The sequence below is a fragment of the Callorhinus ursinus genome, unplaced genomic scaffold (genome assembly GCF_003265705.2).
Source record: "Callorhinus ursinus isolate GAN/ISIS: 27379988/994484 unplaced genomic scaffold, GSC_fseal_2.0 scaffold68, whole genome shotgun sequence".
Classification (NCBI taxonomy): Eukaryota; Metazoa; Chordata; class Mammalia; order Carnivora; family Otariidae; genus Callorhinus; species Callorhinus ursinus.
In genome coordinates, this window is record NW_027397130.1 from 5,944,859 (window position 1) to 5,963,572 (window position 18,714).

At 43.3% G+C, this 18,714-nt stretch overlaps 1 protein-coding gene across 3 annotated transcripts in view; it reads left to right on the plus strand.

Annotated features, from left to right (window-relative positions):
* Nucleotides 1-575: 575 nt before the first annotated feature.
* Nucleotides 576-18,714, plus strand: part of GRB2 (growth factor receptor bound protein 2) — a 66,496-nt gene continuing 48,357 nt past the window's right edge. Inside the window, exons 1-2 of one of the 3 annotated variants that reach the window (XM_073886087.1) lie at nucleotides 576-774; nucleotides 8,141-8,355. In XM_073886087.1, the coding sequence (XP_073742188.1) occupies nucleotides 8,278-8,355 (78 nt within the window). In that variant the 5' untranslated portion in view covers nucleotides 576-774; nucleotides 8,141-8,277. Of the gene's footprint in view, nucleotides 775-1,852; nucleotides 2,010-8,140; nucleotides 8,356-18,714 lie in introns of those variants that run through there. The other 2 variants (XM_025859979.2, XM_073886088.1) reach the window with 2 other exon arrangements.

The window sequence follows — 18,714 nt, forward strand, 5'->3', positions numbered from 1 at the left end:
TTCCGCTCCTCTAGATCGTGAATTGCTTGAGGGCCAGGATATCCCTTCATCATTGTACTTTCTATACTCAACACCTATACCTATATACCTATGATTAGCACGTATTAGGCACTTGATTAGATCAATGAGCGAAGAATATGTCAATTCCGCTAACAGGGCCGTTTGGACCATATTCTCAAGTATTTCAAAAGCTGGTCCTCTATTTGGAGTGTTTCAGGATGGAGGGAGATTCCCGCATCCCCACCCCCGCCCCCCGCAACTGCCTCGGTTTGGTGGCAGGAGAAGGGAAGTGATTAGGGTGTGGTGAAGAGTTAACTCCTTCAGGGCTAAGCTGTAATTTACCCTCCTTGGCACAGAAAGGGTTACAGCGACCCGGAGGCGGAGCGATGTCGGTGCCACCTGCTCCGGGGCGGTCTGGCGCACGCGCCTTGGCATCTAGATGGTGGCTACCTGCGGGGCCCGGGCGGAGGAGGAGCGCTTGCGCTCTGGGCCTTTTCCGCCGGGGGAAGTCTCGCGGGGGCGGGGCGGGGCGGGGCGGGGCCGCGCGGGGAAGTTCTCGCGGGACCCAGACGAGGAGCGGAAGCCAGGAGGCTGTGCTGCTTCGGCGAGCGGGCGGCGGCGGCAGCGGCAGCGGCAGCGGCAGCGGCGACGAAGACTGAGACGGCAAGGGCGGCGGGAACAGGCGCTGCCGTCGGGGAGCAGCAGCGCGGTCGGCGGCCGCTCGCACCGCTGCAGAAGGGCCGGCCGGGCGCGGAGCGGAGCAGCTGCGCCACGGTGAGTGCGGCCAGCGGCGGCGGCGCTGCTCCGGTGCCTCTTCCCCCTTCGCTCGGCAGCGGGAGTCGGCCTGCGGGGACCGGGCCCAGCCTACCGAGGGCTGCCGGGGTTCGGGGTCGGGGCGGCGAGGCCTGGGGCGGGGGACGGAGTCCCCGGGGCTCCCGGGCTCCGCGTTTCCCCTTTTGGGGAGCTTCCTTCCTGGGGACCGTTCTCCCCCAGCCCTTAGCTCGGTGTGGAGCCCCGGACCCCAGGGCAGGAGGCCGGGTGCGCCTCATTAAGTTTCACCCTTTCTTCCGGAGGGTTTGCGCAGAGGGGTCGGGAGAAGCCGGGGAGCCCTGGGTACTCATTCTGTGAGTCAGTCTGACTTGGCCGGGAGGCGGGGGATTCGCAGCGGCTGCAAATGTGGTGATTGATGCTCTTGCGACCTGCACGGCCACCACGTCACCATCTCCTGGTGTCATTGGGCCGAATTTGGGGAGGGAACCCACCGACCCTATGAATACCGTGAGTTAGAACCTTTGCTGCCGGAGCCAGTCGAGATGTCTAGTTTTTCTTTTTCTTTTTTGAAGCTACTCTGAAAAATACTTGTAAAAGAACAATAAGCAGCAGTTGGTTGGAATGCTCCGGGGAAAGATTTCAGTGCGAGGGATAGAAAAGCACTGGTATTTTTCATTTGCAACGCTCTCCATATAAGCCACATGAGTTACAGCTTGTTTAGGGAGTCATTATAAAAGTAGGATTTGCAGAGGAGCCGAAGTGCACTCGACATCTATCTTTTGGTCCTGTTGACTCAGAAAAGAGTCTGAAAGACACATGAAAGAAGTTAGCATATGTCTTTGGCTTTCCTGTCTCTCTTTCGCTATACTTCTCCAGCAGTTGCCTTCCCTTTCTATCTACTTCTATTTTCACTGAGGACACTAAATGCTTACTTGTGTAATGCAAGTCACTTGCCCATCCCTCCACCCCCCCTCTTTTCTAATCTACTTCCCCTTCCTCCTTTTTGTCCCCTCTTCGGCATAATTTTTCGAGGTTTCTGCCCTTTGGTGCAATTCGTCTTCTCCCTCATTTAAAGATTCCGTTTTCTCTCCGGGGAAGTACCCTCTTTCCTGCTTTATCCTTCACTTTGAAGCGTCCACTGTGTTCCTTCAGTCAGCCAGAAGAGTTGCCAGAGAGCCATGCGAGACTTTTAAGTTCTCCCCCTGGGAACTGGGAGGCTCAAAGGATTGAATTCATCCGTAAGTAATCAATACTGCCACTGGGTCACAAGTGTAGCTTGCTTGTGTTATTTGTGTTTTGGTTGTTTTCTTCATTTTAACATTGTGCTTTTGTGCCTGCTTACACTTTTCTCCCTGTGTCTCTCTTATATTAGTTAAGGAAGATTGGGTCAATTTGGGGCTTTTATGACTTATCTTTTGGCTTTTAGTGGGAGTGGCTCATGTTAAAAAACAAAACCAACCATAGACCTATATTACAATAGAATTAAGATAACATGAAATATTTGAGGGAATAGAATTTATTTAGACCACTGATGAATTAAAACTTGCCCGTTGTGACAGTATGAATTTATTCTTTACCAGGGTTCTTTTAATCAGGCAACTTTGTTATGTTGTTGGAGTCCTTTCCATAGAAAGAAGTAACTTTATGTGTTCCATTGCTCTTCCCTTGTTCAAAATTTTCTGAATTCTCAAAAAATATAATCGGTTTTCTTTGATACTAAAAGCAAGCATTTAAATGCTTGAGGCAGTTTACTTCCTTAGCAAGTATATTCAGATTTGAGGGATTGCTAGGTTTTAAATACTACTAGTTCATGGTACTTAGCAGTTTTTCTGAGAAAAATCCTGTTATGTTGCCTGTTGTGCAGCAGCGGTTCTGATTGTTACCTAGAACAGAAGAGTAATAGATTTTCGAGAAATTAAGTAATACAGACTAGAGACCCACCGTGCTCTCCTGAGAGAAATTAATAGTTACTTGCTTAATTAAAAAAAAAGCTTTCTGGCACTACTGAAAGACTATTGAGAGCCCTTGGTTTTATTTGTTAAAGTTGGCTTTTTCCTAGTTGAGCCAAGTGAATATGCATTATTTCCATTTTATTCAAAGACATTGTAGTGCATTATCTGGAATGCAAAGTTAAAATCTGGTTAAGCACCTTTCTAGTACAGCAGTGATTCTTAAAATTTAGCATGCAGAAGAATTACCTGTGAATCTTATTTCAGGCTCTGGGCCTAAGGCCACTACATTGCAGAACTCCAGAAGGCACCCCACAGTGAATCAGTCTCTGAATGGAATGATTTTGATGCAACTAGTTCAAGGACCGAAACTGCTGTTACAGAATGCAGCTGTAAAATAATGGGGCTGGAATGTGGTTTTAAATTAGTCAACTTAAATTACACTTTCTGTATGTAGAGTAAATATTTAAAAGCCTAAGAGAATAAGTGACGATACATGTGATTAGTCTTTGTATGTGTAAATATTTGAGCATTGTTAGGACTCTGATGTGGAGCAATTTAATTTTAAAGTTTATATTTAATAGGGCTGTTAATTTGCCTACCAGAAAGCTCTTCTGAGTTTGTATGTAGATGGAAGAAGATGGACAACGTAGGAACATATGGACTGCTACTTGAAAAGGTGCTGGTGATGCCGGCCAGTTAACACTTCTTAGTACTTTGTGCCAGAGACTCCACGGCCTTTACTCCTCTCCAAGGCCTTTATATGTGCTATCTCTTAATCATCAAAATGTCCTATCAGGTACATGCGTTATTATCCCCATTTTCCAGCTGAGGGAAACTAGGATTTAGGGAATATAGGTTCACCCATCTAGTGGTAATGGGACAATTGAATTCAGGTCTAACTCCAGAGCTCCAGTAAGATTATTTAGTGTTTGTTTTTTCTAACTACAGAAGTAGTGATGAAAATACCATTGAGGTGTGTAGTGCAGAAAGAAAAAAATATTGGGGTGCCTGGGTGGCTCAGTGGGTTGAGCATCTGCCTTTGGCTCAGGTCATGATCCCAGGGTGCTGGGATCAAGTCCCGGCATCAGGCTCCCTGCCCAGCGGCTTGTGTGTGCACTCTCTCTCTCAAATAAATATAATCTTTAAAAAAAAAAAGTGAAAGTATTTTGTGATCTTGCTCCTAGAGATAACCATTGTTAATCTTTTGGGTTTTTTCTTTAGCACACACTGATAAATACTATTTTGCTTTATGGAAATGGGATAAACTAATTTTTCGGCATTTTTGTTTTTAACTTGATAGCATCTCTTGGTATTTATATAGAAAGATATTCCATAGATATTCTCATGGATATTGATCAGGTGTATATATATATATATATATATGTATTTGGCACATGGTATTTGTCATTATTTCAGTGAGATAAATCTAGGAATTGGAATTGCTTTTTCAAGGATTTGTATTTTAAAATTGTCAACATAAAATTACTATATTACAACATATTACTATAAAATTACTTTCCAGAAAAATTGAACTGATTAATTCCCTGCTACAGTGTGGGCTCTGTGAAGGTTTTATTACTATACTACAGTACCAAGCACATTGTCAGGCACATAGTAGCTGCTCAAAATGTTAAATGGATGAACACTGGGTAAAGAATCAGAGTGTGTTCACCCAGAGTATTGCAGAGGCTAAGTATTATAAACCTTTAAAAAATTTGCCAATTAGTAGGTGAAGGAAATCTTGTTTTAATTTGCAGTTTTTAACAGTGAAATTGAACATCTTATGTTTTAAGTAGAATCATATTTTAACTTACGTTGAGTAACTTAATGTCAGGCCCTATTCAAAGCACTTCACGTATATTTCCTGTATTACCTAATAATGAGTGAATCTTATAAAGTAGGTGATACTATCCTCATTTTACAGATGAGAAATGGGGCTTGTTTAAAAGGCTTGCCCAAAATTATAGCTGGTAAGCATCAAGGTCATTACCTGAACCCCGGTCAGCCTGCTTTTAAAGACCATGCAGACACTAAGCTATATTGCCCAGTGAGTGTTGTGTATTTTATTTTCTGTAAATTTTGGGAAGAAAAGAGTTAAATGGAAGAAAGAAAATAAAGTCCTACAAATACCTTTAGGGGACTACATTTTAGGATTCAATGCACATTGCTTGAAATGAACAATTCAGGCTGCACTTGTGGGTTTTGTTTTTTTTTTTTTTTAAGATTTTATTTCTTCACTTGGATAGAGAGCACAAGCAGGGGGAGTGGCAGGCAGAGGGAGAGGGAGAAGCACGCACCCCCAGGAGCGCAGGGATCCTGATGTGGGGCTTGATCCTACAGGATCAGGACCTGAGCCGAAGGCAGATGCTCAACGCACCGAGCCAGAGCCACCCAGGCGCCCCAGCACTTGTGTTCTTAAAATTTGCTGCCTGTGATAGACTGCAGGGTGTATGCTGGAACAGCTTAACATTCTCATTAGAGTTCAGTGTTAAATGAACTCTCAACCCATTTTCTCCATTAAAATCATTATACATTGCATCCACTTTCAGTTTTCTTCTTTTGGTAATTAGTGTTGTGTATGAGATCGTTTTTTGTGGGTTTGTTGTTGGTTGTTTTTGTTTTTGCCTTTAATGAAACACATCCTTTTGAATTCCTTTAGCCTGTGTGTTCTTTTCTGTGGCTAGCCTGAGAAGCTGAGCCCTTCAGGTTTTCTCCATGAGCTGCTAATTTTTATTTGGCATAGCCGAAGAAGTATCGATTGTGCCTGGTTTTCATTTCTCTCAAACTGTATCACAAAGCAGTAGTTACTTGAAACGTGATTTTCAAGAGTGTCTGTTTATGCTCTCTCTAGGAGTCCTATGGTAGATGAGTTGGGTCACAGGAAAACCCAGTGTTGAAAACTGTCTTGATTTTTATGCTGTAGCAGTTCAGTTACACTGCAGTTGTCTGAAATCCCGATGACCTAGAAATTTATGCTGTTACAACATAACTACCTTAACAGTGACAACACTTTGAGTTTCTGATTTCTGTTTTTCAAAAATGAAACTCCTTATCTTTGTTAGATCTGCTCAGTTCAGCTTCCCATCATTGATACATAGTCCCAACAATCAGCCCTGGAGGCCAATTAAAATAAATGACCTGGTCAGGTAGAAAATATTGAAAGTATTGACAGGCATGTAGCAGAGATCTTGGAGCATTTGCAACAAAATAAAAATAGGTACACACATTGGAAAGAAGGCAAAGAAGGAAAAGCAGTTATTAATGCCAGGAAAAAGTAAAGGATTGTACTAGAAAGGAAGGTTGCTTGTAATATATTTAAATCAGCAGTGAAGAATATTTTGTAATATGAAACTGCTTAAACCAGAATACATGGTATTACAGGAAGGGGCAAGGGGAAGCTGGCAGAGGTGAACGTCTTGCAAGTGATAGGTCGTGGCTGGAATAAACTAAGAAACAGCAGCAAAAGCATATCATTTTAGAAATATTGTAAGTAAATACAAAGAGAAAGCTAAAAATAAAATTGAGGGTGGTTGCTGGTAGGTTTTGGGGTGAGGAACTGCCTCCCCTTTTTTATAAGCCTTTTAAAAGCGATGACTTCCAAAATTATATACATGGATTAGTTTGATTAAAAAAGCAACTACAGAGAGAATAAGGGTGTTTAAGGACACACAAAAATACTCTGAGGGGTGCCTGGCTGGCTCAGTCGAGAGAGCATGGGACTAGATCTTGGGGTTGTGAGTTTGAGCCCCATGTTGGGTGTAGAGATCACTTAAAATTTAAAATAAATACTCAGACTAATCTTCATATATATATATATCTTTTATATTTGCTAGAGCTCTGTCTTCCCTCTTTTAGAGCCAGCTGCACATGGGATATCATAGGTATGGCCTGATAGAATAAACATTGGTTTGGCTGATTAGTTTACCTGCAGTAGAATGTTTGGCTTTCAGAATTTGACCGAAGGACTTTTTATTACCGGGTGATTTCTTCCCTCCTTGGTAACACTCATTTCCTTCTTATCTTAATATTCCCAGCTGGTTTACTGCTTAGTCCATTTGCAGCTATGCTTGATTAATGCCCCAATTGTTAACTTTAGAACAAAAGAATAATCACCCGTGCCCCTCAGATGAGCTTTTTGCTAGGTGGTAATTATCCAAGAAGCGTGTCACTATAAATAATCTGTCCCCATTCTGCCACTGTCAGTGTTGTTTTCTGCTTTTATTTAGCCTGTATGAAAACACTAACTGAAAACAAGAATGGGACTTTATTTTCCTTTCCTTAGGCAGAGGTCTAGATTATGTCCGTGTCCGGGGCTGGAGATGGTATGCCCACAGCTCACCGTCACGTAGTACACTACCTAAGGGTTTTTACAGAATATTTACCTGCAAAATGCAATTTGGTTCATTTTAGAACCCCTCTGGCTCTGAGAAAAGCAGCTGTTGTCAGGGTAACTGTGAGAGGCTTCTGTTTGATTTACTGGCACCATCTCCCTGCACTTTCTCCAGATAAGGCATCTGGCAGCTCAGATTCTGAAAAACGGATTCCTTTCAAGTGTAGTTAGGACTTCAGCTTTGCTCCCTAGGGTAGTTGGAAATAATGTGGAGGCTGCTTCTGGAAATGCTGAACCTTGGACATCTATTTCAAGGGCTATTGGGACTTCAAAGTCTTGGGGGTGTTCAGAGGAGAAGGGTGCCTTAGGCAAGAGCAGGTCTTCACCAACAAAAGGCTCTGAGGCTGGATCTCCTCTTTCTGGTTACCTGAGCTTGCTGATCACAGTTTGGAAGTGATAGAGGGAGAGCTGCCTTGCTCAGAATAGCAAATTGAATTTAAAGGAGGAGTTCCGAGGTTCACTTTCTCCCGCTTTCCTAGGAGCGGACCAAGGGTTAGTTTCTGAGAACAGTTCAAGCAGCTCAGGACCAAAGCCGGAATTGCTTGCTTTTGACTGGATAGGGGACCCAACGTTTTCAGAAGACCAGAAAGCTTGGCAGGGAGAAAGGAAGGAAATGGGCCCAGGCTACTGAGAAAAGCGGGGTGCCATCCCCAGGGCGAGGCCTCTCTTTGGGCTGCATTTCGGGCTGGAGGAGCAGAGAGCGTAAGGGGCGAGGGAGGAAAGGCGGAGACTGAGCGGGTCTCCAGCCGGTTCCTGCACACCGCGCACACCCAGCGGGAAGGAAGAGGAAGTGTGTTCTTGGAATAGCTCGAACAGCGGCCGCCATTGGCCGGCGGGGCTGTCAGTCGCCTGGGGGCTGAGACTGCGAAGAGGAAGGAGGCGATCGGGGCTCCTGCCTGCGAGCGAGGGAGGCGGGCCGAGCCAGGCCAAGCCAGGGGGCGTGGGGGCTGGGGCGGCAGGCCGATCGGCAGGGCGGGGCTGCCTTCGGTGCTGGCCCCTTCTCTCACCCATCCCTCTTGTGATTCAGGGTGGCATTGTGTGTCCCGGAGTGCACGAGCGAGTCCCGGGAGAGCGGCGAGGCTGAGCCCAGAGCGCTGGGTGGCTTCGGCAGGGAAGACTCCCTTCCCCCGGCTTCAGGCTGCTGAGCCCTGAGCAGCGCTCAGAATGGAAGCCATCGCCAAATATGACTTCAAAGCTACCGCTGACGACGAGCTGAGCTTCAAAAGGGGGGACATCCTCAAGGTAAGTGTGATGCCACGCAAATGCTGAGATGGCCTCCTCTTGTACTCACCTACCTTCGTTTGCCCTGATAACACACAAAGAAGGCAAGCTCGTCCTTTCTTATTGCCCACTTTTCCCATTTACCGTGGGGCGGGCTCTGGATAGCTGACAGAGATGCTGAGTGGAATATTAAATATGACTTAAGAGGGTTGGTGTGATGTATGGTCTTTAACTGCCTTTGTGTGAATGCCTCGAGTATTTCTATTGCTTGTTGGTAATTCAAGTAAAGTCAAAGCAGCATGAGTGTATGAGTAGACTGACCTTGTAGTCTTATTAAGCACTGGGTTTTTTTTTTTAAAGTCTTAAACTTGAAGTATTTATGTAAAAGCACTCAATTAGTCTTACTTTACCTGGTCAAAAGATTTTTGCAATCCAGAAGCTGATGCTAGTTGGTTAGAAATGAATTTCCTCTAGTTTAGAGAGGTGGTTAGAAGTATATGCCAAAACTCATTAAAGAACCTCAGTGTCTTTTAATTCTTTGTGAAAAAAGTAGTGGAGTTCTAAATCCTAAGGTTCATCTTCCTGTTGTACGAGTCAGATGGCGATTTTCTTAAAAGAAACTTGAGCAATTACCCTGTATTACACTCTAATTGCACAAAAGAAACCTGCTGACAGTTTAAAAATAAGCTGCTTTCCAGTTTGCAGCTCATTCTGAGCCCAAACTATTTACTTGAGGATTCGCTTTCCACCTGACACATGGTAATTATGTTGTTTACCCAATTGACGGCAGCAGCTTGCCCTTTTGGATATGTAATTTATTTTTACAAGGGTGGGTGTTATCGAATAATGTGTCAGCTCTGCAGGAGGAGAGCCTGAAGTTTAGCATTTGCATATTCCATGTTCATGGCCTCTCAAGTTCTGACATTTTTTCTTAGAGGCGTTTGTAGTCTGATGGTTGAGAGTTTGCCACGCATTTGTTTACTACCCCTGAGTGAAATTATTAAAATTTCACAAAGAGAAAGAAAGTGGAAATGTAGAAATGTGGTCCCCTGTAAAAAGACCGCTGATTTTTCCCCCTTTTTTGAGTCTTGCCGACCTGTGGGTAGTTACTATTTTGCTCTCCTTGCCTGAGACATAGAGTTCCACTCTGAAGTGTGTTGATGTTAGAAATGTACGTTGTACTTCCTAGAAGGCAGTATTGAAAAGTCCTTTAAGGGGAAGGAAAGTGTTTTTTTCAGAGCTGTTCTTGTGATGCCAAGCTTCCCGAGGATATTCTCAAAGTCAGCACTGAAGTGTCAGAAAGCAGACAGAACCAGCTGTAGGTTTTAGAGCAACGTACGTTTTCTGTTTCTGTTTTTTTAGCTAGAAGTCAGAGCAAGGGAGCAAACTTAGACTGTTAAATTACTCTCTGTCGTTGGTGTACAGAGGAGTAATTTGATGTTTCCATAGGTGATTACTGTTTTCAGCAGATAAACAGTCGTGGTATCATAAGATTGGCTACTCCAATATTGTACACCTGAAACTAATATAACACTGTATGTTAACTATAATGAAATTTTAAAAAAAGATTGGCTGCTCAGGTACTCACATCTGTAGCCTCTACAAAAATCTTGTGGGAACGGCCCCCCCCCCTGCAATGCAAACTTGGGTTTCTCCATTAAGCTCACCCAAGAAACTTGAATCTGGAAGCCTGGTAGTTCATATTTTTCTCTAAGTTTATCCCATTATGTATTTAGCACTAAAGCAACAAAACGAAACTAAGAATTTGAGCTCTATTTTTAATAATTTTTAGGCAAGAACCTTCCCTGTTACCACTGAAGTTTATCCTAGACCTAGACCATGAGCATCTCATAAGTTCTCCAACTTAAATTGGCAAATTCTTGAACAAGTGTGAAACCTTTCTCTCCCATCCTATAATTAGAGAAGATGATACTGTTTAACATTCCCCCAGAAATTGTTCTGATGGGAGAGAAAGTGAGTCAGAGTGTTCACATTTACTTCCAGAGTGTTCACATTTACTTCCAGATTTTCTTTGGGAAGAGAAAAGTGCATATATTTGGTTCTTTCCAATTTGGTAGATAACTGGCATATGAAGTCATAATGTCATTATTACTTTTGAATGGTGACTGACCGTTAGCTATTTATTAGTAATCTTGTGGCTTTACTCCAAAAAAAAAAAAAGTGACGGTAGAGTACTTGCCCTTTGTCTCGAAATTTTGTGAAACAGCTGAGTGAAAAGGAGGGACATTGCTTTGTCTTAAGAGCTGTTATTTTAAAAAGCTGTGTTTCCTTCATTTGATTGTTCAAGGAGTAACTGGTTTCATTTGCGTGGCTTTGATTTGATTTGATAGCTCTTTAGGATGTTAGCTGTGAGCCAAAACATGTTTAGAAGTGGCTGGAATAGCATTGACCAGTTTGACTTGATTGAAATTGGGCTATATTTGCTCTCTCTCGATAAGGGGGGGCATGTACACGTGGGTACTGAATGCATTTTATTTGAAGATAATGCAGTAGCAAGGGGCTTGGTGCTCTACCTCTGACTAGAGTTGAGAGGGATTTACTCTTCTCACTGTCTTGGAGCTCCTGGTTAAATTTGGTTAATGTGGACCCCATCTTCCAGCAGGCCGCTTGCTTACTTTCCATCTACACATTGACTTGTGCTGCCCTGAGAAAAGAGAGAAAAATAAAAACATTTTACTAGAAGCCTAAAATAGAACTGAATGCTTCAGTGTATCTGCCTTTGTTACTGTTCCTCTTATAAAAGCGTGTGTTTTTTGGAGGGGAGGAGGAGAAGGGCATTGGGGCAGAGAAATGGAAGGAGTTGCTCTTCTGTCAGAGGTTTCAACCTTGCATGGCCAAAATGAACCTAAATTTCCCTGCCGTTGTACTGTAGGCTTCAGATAGTTCCAGGGGTTCTCCACCAAACCAGGCCTCTAAATTCTCTACCTTAGAGCACAGCATACATCTGAACTTACCTTAAAGTCGAATCTGTTTAGGGGCTTATGTACCCATACTTCAGACAGTGCTGTGTACAAATTAAGAGACCATTTTGAGCTCTCAAACCTGTATTTATTGCATTCAAGAGCCGCCAGCTGTTTTCTATCAAGGCAGACCTTTAATTCTAGAAAAGAACCAACAGTGGATCATCTCAGTGTCTTCTACTTGTCTGGCACTAACTGCCTTTATCAGTTTTCAGTACTGATTTAGAAATAGGTCTTGGGGGGTGCCTGGCTGGCTCATTCGGTGGAGCGTTCGTTCAACTCTTGATCTCAGGGTTGTGAGTTCGGGCCCCATGTTGGGTGTAGAGATTACTTAAAAATCTTAGAAAAGAAATAGGTCTTGGGTTCATACTCAGCTCTTTGAAGCTTTCTATCTTGGTGCTGATGACCTGTTTTAATGTCACATTTACTGAGCATCTCCTTGAGCCACATCCTGGGATAAGTTGCTTTGAGAGTTGGGGAAGAAGTACTTTCTCCCTTGAGGAACTCTAAAATCAAATAAGAGAAGTGAAATTAATATGTGAAGCAGGATATGGCAGTATACAAAATTAGAGGGTTTTTAGAACAGGAGAAGACCTTTTAAAATCTCTTAATTTTGATTTTTATTATTTTTTTAGATGAGGAAATGGCCCGTAGAGGTTAAATGATCCATCCAAGATCACAACTATTAGTACTTAGTAAGGAACTGGTATTTCATGGGATGCTGAGTTGTGTCACACACTGTAACTGTCAGAGTAACGTGGGAAGGGCAGCAACTGTTAAGAGCTGACGTCTGAGAGTGCTGTGTGGAGGGAGTGTGAGTTGAACTGGCCCTCACCAGAGGGATGGGAGGGGGCGGGGGGGGGTGCTAGTTGTGTTTGAGATAGGAACGCTAGAATGGGGTCATTGACTGTGCCATGGTGGAAAAGAAGGTAGAATTGGAGTGAGATAAGAAAAACCAGTAAGAATTCAATCTTGTCCTTAAGAAGCCTTTGCAGGCTTTTAGCTGATGATGGAAGTGTTTTGGGATAGGAGGGAAGCCTGGAGCCCCAGCCTGGGAGGTCACCGTGAGCAGGCTGCATAGGTGCTGGAGACTAGGAAAGAAGGACGGGGGTGGAGGGTGTTGGGAGATGCTGAATGGACAAATAAGGGGATTTCTGCCTGTCAGCTGGGGACATTGGAATAAATCTGTGTAACCGAGAAACGAATGCCCACTGAGTATGTTCCTGAGAGCCAGGAAATCGGATCTGGGATTTGATTGGTAATAGTTTTCATAGCAGCGAGAAGTCCTGAATTTGGGTACAGGAGTCTCCTTTCAGGTGTTTGATGATTAAACCTAAAAATGCGGTTGGTGTGGGTTGTTTTGTTGTTTGTTTTTTTTCATGATTTCAAATTCATTGTACTTGGTAGGAGCATTTCTCTGCCTGTTGATAAGAATTCTTGGAGCGCCTGGGTGGCTTAGTTGGTTAAGCATATGCCTTTGGCTGAGGTTGTGATCCTGGGGTCCTGGCATCAAGCCAGGGAGCCTGCTTCCCCCTCCCCCCCACTCATGCTCTCTAATAAATCTTCAAAAAAAAAATTCTTACTGATCTTGACTAAACCCAGAATTTTGCATTTAATCCTTATGAATGAGGAGGATTTGTTTGAATTCTCTTAGAACAGATAATTTACCTTTCACTATATTCATTTTTACCCCTGTCATCTGAATGGACTGTTTCCAAATAGGTGCTAAGAATGAGCTTTCAGTTCCTATACAAGACTCCTTTGGAGGGCCTGGCTAAAGACCAGTCATCCCTGTTAGAGAAAGAAATGAGTAAGGAAATGCAATGTTCCTTTGGGAATCTTTCAGTTTTCACCTCTGTAAGCCATAATAGTTGAAGTCATCCTTGAATAGCTGTCATTTATGGAGCATTTACTATGCCACAGAGTTCTACGTTATTTCTAATTTACTTTGTGAAAGGTTGGCCCTCCTTAACCTCATCCTGTGGCTGCAGAAACAGACACACAAGTTAAGAAATTTGCTCAGGTTGACACATGTAGTAAGCGGCAAAGCTGGGCCTTGATCTTAGGTCTGGCTCCCATGCTCCCTCTACAGTACATTACTGCTCCTCCTAACTGTCAGGTGTGAGGAAACCGGAAGTGTGAGGTATCAGTGATCCTGCTTTTCTCACCTGCTAGGCATGGGCCGCTGGTTTGTGGTACTCCTTCTACTGAGTGACTTACTGTACATCGTATCTAAAGTAAATTGAGTTCAACAGTGAAAGAAATGGGTAAGATGAGACCATTTTGCCTGTCAGATTAGCAAGAATGATAACAATTGACCCCACCCTGTGCTGGCCAGGATGTGGAGAAATGGACTCTTGTCACTTTCTGCCAGTGGGGGTTGTACCAGTAACACGGTCTTTCAGCATGGTGGCTTGGTGACATGTATCAGAACATAAAACAGCCCAGCAATTCTACTTTTAAAAATTTATTTTTTTTAAAGATTTTATTTATTTGAGAGACAGAGCTAGAGGGCACAAGTGGGGGGCGGAGAAGCAGGCTCCCCGCCTAACAGGGAGCCCGACACGGGGCTCGATCCCAGGACCTTGGGATCATGACCAGAGCTGAAGGCAGCCGTTTAACCGACTGAGCCACCCAGGTGCCCCTAAAAATTTATTCTAAGAAAATTCTCAAACAAGTTTTTAAAAAATGTAGGCATAAGATATTTACTTCAGTTAATATGTGTACCACCTAGAAAAGAAATTTCTACCGTTAAATTCTGAAATAGGATCATTTGTAAGATGGATTTCAGAGATGTTAAAATGTGTAAAAAGAGGCATCTTTGAATTGATGGAATTACCATATTACCAAAACCCCACCAAAAACCTAAGTAAGTAGCCCATAAGTAGGGGGCTACATAAGCAGGTTATGGTGCTTGTCAAATGGAATGCCGTTAAGTTGTTAATGTTGGTATAAATCTATGTCAACACAGAATAATGTCTACAGTTGGCACAGAGAAGTGTTTAAATGGATCCTCTTTTAAAAAGTAATAATGTAACACGTTGAATGTTCAGGATGTCCTTGCACTAAGCTAAATATTTTATTTCCATTCCCTTTTAATCCCCGCTCTTAAAAAGAAAAGAAAAAAAAGAATCCTAACAAAGATGCTGTTATCCCCATTTTACTGATCAGGAACGTGAGGCTTAGGTTAAGTGACTGGCCCAAGTTTACAAGTTAGCATTTGATTCCAGGCTGGTTTGAGTCCTGATTCTGTATTCTTAACCGCCATCCTGCAGGGCCTTTTCATACCCAAATGAGGGCAATAGAGAGGCGGATCGCATTTAGGGCTATTTCTGTTTGCTTATTAAATACATGGACTTCTTTCTAAATGGTTCTCTAAAAGGTAACAGATGCCTCCAAGGAGCTTGATTTTAGGTGATTTTTACTCTTTTTTTGTCCTCATTTCTCTTTAATCTATAGTCTTATTAAAACAATAAAGTTATATTCAAGTAGTAGTTAACATTTTGCATCTATTTTACCTGACGGATATTCCAGGAAGTTAAAGGGCTCTGGTCAGAGGTTGGTTGGTTTTCTAATGGCTGAGGTTTAACCTGCTTTTAAATCTTTAGGCTGAAATCCACCGTGACTCAGTGTCCTAAAACTTAGAGATCCTTTAAAAAGTGATTCAAAATGACTTTAAGGAAAATCATCGTCTTTTTAGCAGATACTCCCTCAGTTGCACCGTATGGATGTGGAATGAGAGATCTGTAGTATTGTGGTAAAGAACGAGTGCTCCAATACTCCAGGTTAGACCCACCTGCTTTGAATCACAGCTCTACAACTGGCAGATCTGACATTGTGGTCTTGGGTGATTTACTTTGTGCTTTGGTTCTCCCATGTGTAAAATGGGACCAAGAGCACCCATCTTCCTAGGGTCACAGTGCGGATTAGAAAAGCCTAATAGAGGGGCTTCTGGGTGGCTCAGTCGTTTAAGCGTCTGCCTTAGGCTCTGGTCATGATCCCTGCGTCCTGGGAGTCCTGAGTCGTCATCGGGCTCCCTGCTCAGCGGGGAGTCTGCTCCCTCCCCCCCCCCCTGCCCGTGTTCCCTCTCTCGCTGTGTCTCTCTCTGTCAAATAAATAAAATCTTCTTTAAAAAAAGAAAAAGCCTAATATATTCACGTGCTTAAAGCAGTGACTGGCCTAAAGTAGGCAATGCTAGCTGCCATTAGTTTTGTTTTTTATTTCTTTTAAAGATTTATTTATTTAAGTAATCTCTACACCCAACGTGGAACTTGAACTCTATGACCCCAAGATCAAGACTTGCACGCTTCACTGACTGAGCCAGCTAGGCGCCCCTGCCGTTAGTTTCATTAATGTTATTCAAGTGCACAGCTTTGATAAGAAGATGTCAGCCCAACCCCTGGCTCAGGTAACTGTTAAGTCACGTGACTCTACCCATAAAACCAACCAGGTACTTGTCCTGATATTACCTCAAACTGAGAACTGTTTAAACCTTGTCTCAGAGCTCAGCACGGCATTGGTGGAGGGTTGTGTGAAAGACAAGTTGTTTCTCCATTCTTAAAGTCTTTGGTTTCTGTCAGGATTAAACCCAAAAGCAAGGAGATGGGTACCTGCACAGCATCCTACTAGGGGCCTCTTTTGTAGACTTGTGTGGCTGGCTGGAGCTTTGGGGTTGTGCTGTTGGCTAACACTGAGACATGTTAGAAGCAGCAGCCTTGGGAAAGCTCATTATTTTATTTACTGCAGGGGTATTAAGGAGTCTTTCACGGTCTCTAAGTGTCCTCAGTGAGAGAACATTTTCTCTGGTCTGAATGCCAAGAATAGGCAGATTTTCCCCTACATACTGCTTTAGTATGTTTTTTTCTTTACCTTGTAGGAAAGCTGAGAGCCTACTTGGGTGTCCTGTTTCTAGCAGTAATTCTTATGTTTTCTATCCTGATATTTTTACCCAAACAGGTGTTGATGGTTTGCAGTAAAATATTGGAAGTATTTCCTCACTCGAACAAACGACTTTCTTTTTTTAAAAGTTTTAATACTTCTTTAATGTCAGTTGTTTTTTATGTTAATTTTAACTAATTTATTCTTTAACAGTGGACTTTTATTTTTCTAAGATTTTCTTTATTTGACAGAGAGACAGTGAGAGAGGGAACAAAGCAGGGGGAGTGGGAGAAGGAGAAGCAGGCTTCCCGCTGAGCAGGGAGCCCGATGCGGGGCTCGATCCCAGGACCATGGGATCATGACCTGAGCCGAAGGCAGATGCTTAACTGACTGAGCCACCCAGGCGCCCCAACAGTGGACTTTTAAAATCTAAGTCCCCCACTCTTTCTCTCAGTCTCGCTCTCGCTCGCTCTTGCTCACTCACTCTCCCAAATAAATAGATAAAATCTTAAAAAATTTTTTTCCAGGGGCATCTGGGTGGCTCAGTCGTTAAGCATCTGCCTTCGGCTCAGGTCATGATCCCAGGGTTCTGGGATTGAGCCCCACATCGGTCTCCCTGCTCAGTGGGAAGCTTGCTTCTCCCTCTCCCACTCCCCCTGCTTGTGTTCCCTCTCTCGCTGTGTCTCTCTCTGTCAGATAAATAAAATCTTTAAAAAAAAAATTAAAAAATTAAAAAAAAACTTTTTTCCACATGTCAGTTTACAAATCGACGAACATTTTAAGACCTGTCTTGCTTTTTTTTTTTTTTTTTAAGATTTTATTTATTTATTTGAGAGAGAGAATGAGATAGAGCATGAGAGGGGATAGGGTCGGAGGGAGAAGCAGACTCCCTGCTAAGCAGGGAGCCCCATGCGGGTCTCGATCCTGGGAATCCAGGATTTTGACCTGAGCCGAAGGCAGTCGCTCAACCAACTGAGCCACCCAGGTGCCCCGATCTGTCTTGCTTTCTTTGATTGATTGATTGATTGACAGAGACACAGTGAGAGAGGGAACACAAGCAGGGGAAGTGGAGGAGGGAGAAGGAGGCTTCCCGCCGAGCAGGGAGCCTGATGCGGGGCTCGATCCCAGGACCCTGGGATCATGACCTGCGCCGAAGGCAGGCGCCTAACGACTGAGCCACTGAGCCACCCAGGCGCCCCGGTCTTGCTTTCTTACAAGGGGAAAAAAAAAAAAACCACTGGGTATACCCTCATGGAGCAAATTTGTTGGATATTAAGACTCTCTTGGTTCAGGAAGCACAAGTCCTCCACATCATCGAGGGCTGCTACACAGACTTTGTTTAGAATGCATGATGGGAAATTAGAAGCATGCTCAGCCTTTTTCCAGATTGGCCCGAAAAATGGTCTTGCTGCCCAGATCTAGCTATTTCTTGCTTATCTTTTCCCTATACCTGATATGAAAGTAATATTATGTGCTTTCTTATATATTTAAATGTTGACTTAGGTCAGTCTTCCAACTGGATTAAAATTACTAATGCAGCCAAATTGCAGTTTTTCAGAGGTTTAATTATTCATTTCTCCTTTCTTTTGTCCCTATTTAGCTGTGGTCAAGATGACATTTTATTATTTATCAAGTTCACTAAAATGTTTAACTTAGAAAAATAAAATTAAGAGATAAAAAGATTTGAAGTTGGGGCGCCTGGGTGGCTCAGTCTTTAAGCGTCTGCCTTCAGCTCTGGTCATGATCCCAGGGTCTTGGGATCGAGCCCCACATCGGGCTCCCTGCACAGTGGGAAGCCTGCTTCTACCTCTCCCACTCCCCCTGCTTGTGTTCCCTCTCTCGCTGTGTCTCTCTCTCTGAAATAAATAAAATCTTTTTTAAAAAAATAAAAAGATTTGAAGTTATCAGTGGTTTCTAGTTATCTATTGTGCACCAAAAAGATCAGGTGTCTTCATTTTATTCCTGTTAAACATGTTAGAATTATTTAATAGAGGGGCGCCTGGGTGGCTCAGTCGGTTAAGCGTCTGCCTTCGGCTCAGGTCATGATCCCAGGGTCCTGGGATTGAGCCCCACATTGGGCTCCCTTCTCAGCAGGGAGCTGCTTCTCCCTCTCCCACTCCTCCTGCTTGTGTTCCCTCTTTCGGTGTCTCTCTCTCTCTCAAATAAATAAATCTTAAAAAAAAAAAAAACAACTATTTAGTAGAAAGTGTAAGGGATCCTGAGTGGCTCCATCATTTAAGCATCTGCCTTCAGCTCAAGTCATGATCCCAGGATCCTGGGATCGAGTCCCACATCTGACTCCTTGCTCAGTGGGGAGTCTGCTTCTCCTGGTTGTCTGTCCTCCTGGTTTTCTCTCTCTCGTGCTCACTTTCCCTCTCTCTCTCAAGTAAATGAAATTGTTTTAAAAAAGTGTAAAAGAAAGGTCATACTCCCTCCTGTTACCCAAATAACTTTTTTGAAATTAAATGCATTTATTGTCAGAAAAAGTAAAAAAGGAAACTGTTCTCAGAGAAAATCATTG